General features: G+C 45.9%; 1 protein-coding gene across 1 annotated transcript in view; it reads left to right on the top strand.

Moving 5' to 3' along the window:
• Positions 1–3209: 3209 nt before the first annotated feature.
• WNT7B (Wnt family member 7B) overlaps positions 3210–3964 on the top strand; it is an 80565-nt gene continuing 79810 nt past the window's right edge. The window contains exon 1 of the mRNA XM_068165014.1: positions 3210–3820. Coding sequence (XP_068021115.1) covers positions 3750–3820 — 71 coding nt within the window. The 5' untranslated portion in view covers positions 3210–3749. The remainder of the gene's footprint in view (positions 3821–3964) is intronic.

Genomic DNA, 3964 nt, shown 5'->3' with positions numbered 1-3964 from the left:
ATTTCCAGCCACTCTGCCCTAAGGCTGGGCTGCATCAAGAGAAGTGTGGCCAGCAGGTCATGGGAGGTGATTCTCCCCCTCTACTCCACTCTGGTGAGACCCCACCTGGAGTACTGCATCCAGTTCTGGAGCCCCTATTACAGGAAGGATCTGGAGGTGCTGGAGCATGACCAGAGAAGGCCCACAAGAATGATCAGAGGACTGGAGCACCTCTCCTATGAAGACAGACTGAGGGAGCTGGGGCTGTTCAGTCTGGAGAAGAGAAAGCTCCAAGGAGACCTTATTGTGGCCTTCCAGTATCTGAACGGGGCCTATGAAAAAGCTGGTGAGAGACTTTTTAGGCTGTCAGGTAGTGATAGGACTAGGGGGAATGGAACAAAACTAGAAATGGGTAGATTCAGATTGGATGTTAGGAAGTTCTTCGTTATGAGGGTGGTGAGATGCTGGAACAGGTTGCCCAGGGAGGTGGTAGAAGCGCCATCCCTGGAGGTTTTTAAGACCAGGCTGGATGTGGCTCTGATTCTATGATGCTAAATCTGGAGCATAGCTTGGGGTTGTTGTGACCCTAATGCGGGGCCCGGCACTTGCCCTTGTTGAGCCTTAGTCCGCCCAGCCACACGAGCCCTCCTCTCCGCGCCCCGGCCACCTCCTTCGGCGGCCGCTGGATGGCGTTGTTTCCTCGCGGAACGCGGCTGCGCCCGGCACCGAGGCTGCCGCGTCCGAGGTATTGGGCAGATGTTCTCCGGGCCTGGGGCAGAGAGAGTCTGCTCGCCGCTGCCTGCTGCCTCGGTCCGGCCGCCGCCCGCGGGCAACACCGCTCGTCCTCCCGGCCTGGCCGGAGGATAGAACCCCGAGCTTCCAATCGCCTCTCCGGACGCGGGCAGCGCCCGCTCCGAGCTCCGTCCGCGCCCGGCCCTTCCGCCCGCTGTCTAAGGGGATTCTTCTCTCTTCGAAGGGCTTAAAAAAACGGAGAGAAGGTGGTTTGGGAGCCGGGCGGCTGCATCTTCAATGCTCTCTGGGTGCTGGTTAAAGAGTTTGGATGGCAGTTCTGGGTACGTTTAGGAGGCTTTGGGAGAAATGGTTCTGCAAAAACTGCATATGGCCTCGTCTTACCTAAAAAATACTATTAAATAGTGAAGGGGAGGGTGGGGGAGAAAAAGAAAAAGGAAAAAAAAAGTGGTATTTGGCCGTAGGGGAAAAAATAAAGGACTTTTAAATACAAGGAAAGAGTATGAAGGGGGAAATCAGCATTTTAAAAGGAGAACAATTGTTCATAGGTAAGTATTAGGAAAAATGTAGGAGAAGGGATCTGGAGGGGGGGGGGGGGGGGGGGGGAGGGGGGGGAGGGCTGCCTGCAAGAGCCGGGAGCGCTGATTATTAGAGTGAAACGTGAGGACTGCTGGAGGAAGGCAGAACGAAACCCATCACCGGGCAGAGCTAACGGAGGCCGGCGGTGAGGCGGGAGGTTCGGCCGCTTCCATCTGTTCTCTCCCGGCAGCAGGGCCCTTCTCAGTCCTGCTTCATTTCAGCTTCTCCTTCCCAGGAACCTTGTCGGGATTTCGGCGCGGTGTCCCGAGAGACCCTGTGTTTGGGTGGGTGCTAGCAAGATGCGAGCAGCGTTGGGAGATGGGAGTCATCTAAAAATGGTCCCCGTTTCAGACTGCATCACTTGAACCACGGCAGCCTGGCTAGGCTTTAAAAAAAAAAAAAAAAAAAAAAAAAAAAAAAGAATCCTTTTTTTTTCTCCATCAGGATAGATACTTTACGATGAAGTTCTGTATTCAGCCTCTTTTGCTTACTTGTTACTGCCTACTTTCTTTTCAGCCTTTACTAGTGTATGTTTAGTCGATTCTCTTTGAGAGGTGCCTGGAGCTATCTACGCTTACTGTTACTACATGTATATAAATGCGTGTGTGTAAGTGGGGCATAGGTGCACAGCTTTATCCATATCTATACCACTTACCACAACCCACAAACTTGTATTTGAGTGCTCTTTGAGCGTGCATATGCATGCAGATAGATGCCTCCAGACAAGCACACATTGTGTAGCAGACTGGAACAGATAATTTCACAGAATGCAGAAATAAACTGAGCAGAAATCAGTGAGGAAAGATGGAAAGGAAAAAAGGAAAGGAAAGGAAAGGAAAGGAAAGGAAAGGAAAGGAAAGGAAAGGAAAGGAAAGGAAGGGAAAGGAAAGGAAAGGAAAAGGAAAGGAAAGGAAAGGAAAGGAAAGGAAAGGAAAGGAAAGGAAGGAAAGGAAAGGAAAGGAAAGGAAAAGGAAAGGAAAGGAAAGGAAAGGAAAGGAAAGGAAAGGAAAGGGAAAATGGAAAAAGAAAGAAAGAAAAAGACAGGAAGTGAGAAAGGAAGAAAAATAAAAGAAGGAAAAAAGAAAATAAAAGAAAAAATAAAAGAAAAAATAAAATATAAAAGAAAAATAAAGAAAATAAAAGAAAAAAAAAGAAAAAAAGAAAAGAAAAGAAAAGAAAAGAAAAGAAAAGAAAAGAAAAGAAAAAGAAAAGAAAAGAAAAGAAAAGAAAAGAAAAGAAAAGAAAAGAAAAGAAAAGAAAAGAAAAGAAAAGAAAAGAAAAGAAAAGAAAAGAAAAGAAAAGGAAAAGAAAAGAAAAGAAAAGAAAAGAGAAAAGGAGAAAAGAAAAAAGAAAGAAGGAAACATGCCCGACTGTTTGTGTCTGATACAAAGTGAGTTTTTGTCTCAGCGATTAATCTCCCTAGGAGCAGCAAACTGAATATCCTAAACTGGTGTTAAAAGCCAAGAATATCTGTTTCTTAAAGCAGAAGGAGTGTTTTCTTACTGCGGAAAATTAAATCAGATTTAAGGACCAGCGTTTGTGTACAGCAGGGTCGGATGGCCAAAGTGAAATAGTCTGCACACGCGTCGCATTTTAGGATAGGAGCTATAAGCAAACAGAGGTTAACGCCTTTATATAACTGCGGGGGGGAGATGGGGGGAAGTGAGAGAAAAAAAAATAGGGAAAAAAGAAAGAAAGGACGGGGGGGGGGGGGGTAAAGTGTCTTTTGTGAAGTAAGTCCGCACACTGAATCCAGCCAAGTTCCGTAACTAGAGGAAATGAAAAAATGCTTTGGTTTGAGAGGACGAGTCCTTTATTCCCTTTCTGGATACATTTCATGTGTTTTCCCCACACTCCAGCTTCAGGACATGCCTTCTGAAACACAAACACAGGCATAACTCGTACACGCACATGCACACAGACAGATAAAGATGTGTGTTAAAACCTGACACGGGGTGGGGGAAGACCAGGAGAGAGAGAGAGAGAGGGAGAGAGATCTCCTCCTACCTGGAGACACAGATTGCAAGATACGTAGTGTTACCTGGGGAAGTCAGAACAAGTAAAAACACATGAACTGCACAGCTCTATGAGGCAGTTGATGAAGATCAGTGTTCGTTCATTTTCTCCCTCAGACTATCTGTCTTGGGGTTTTGTTTTACCGTTTTGAGCAGCTCCTTCTGGTGTTAGGTTGGGGTTTGGGGTTTTGTTGTTGTTGTTTGCTGTTTGTTTTTTTTTTCTCTTCCTCTTTAGCTTTAATATTGAGCCAGTTTCAGTCACCATGGCTCTGGGAAGAGCTGCTTATCTGCACAGTGGTTTTTTTTTTACGGTTCGGGCAGCTTCACTCTTGGGTAGCTTCAGCAATGCTCTTGACTGGGATTTAATTGGACAAGATCAGTTCGACTTTTTGTGCCAATTTTTATGGCTCAGTCCATCTCTAGATCATGCACAGAAACTTTCAGAAGTGGATTTTCTACGTGTTTCTATGCTTTGGAGTCATCTATGTCAAATTAGGGTAAGTCCTCGTGCGCGACAAATCTCCTTTTGGCTTTTGGGTCACATTATTTACAGAATTGAGGCAAAATTTTGCAGAGGAAGAATTAAAGAAAGAGAAAGAGAGAGAAATAAAGGAAGAAGGGAAGGAAAAGAAAGAAAGAAA

The sequence above is a fragment of the Melanerpes formicivorus genome, unplaced genomic scaffold (genome assembly GCF_026170545.1).
Source record: "Melanerpes formicivorus ecotype bairdi unplaced genomic scaffold, bMelFor1.0.p_v2 SCAF_3, whole genome shotgun sequence".
Classification (NCBI taxonomy): Eukaryota; Metazoa; Chordata; class Aves; order Piciformes; family Picidae; genus Melanerpes; species Melanerpes formicivorus.
The sequence above is the reverse complement of the archived record's forward strand: the minus strand, read 5'-3'. Positions and strand labels throughout refer to the sequence as shown.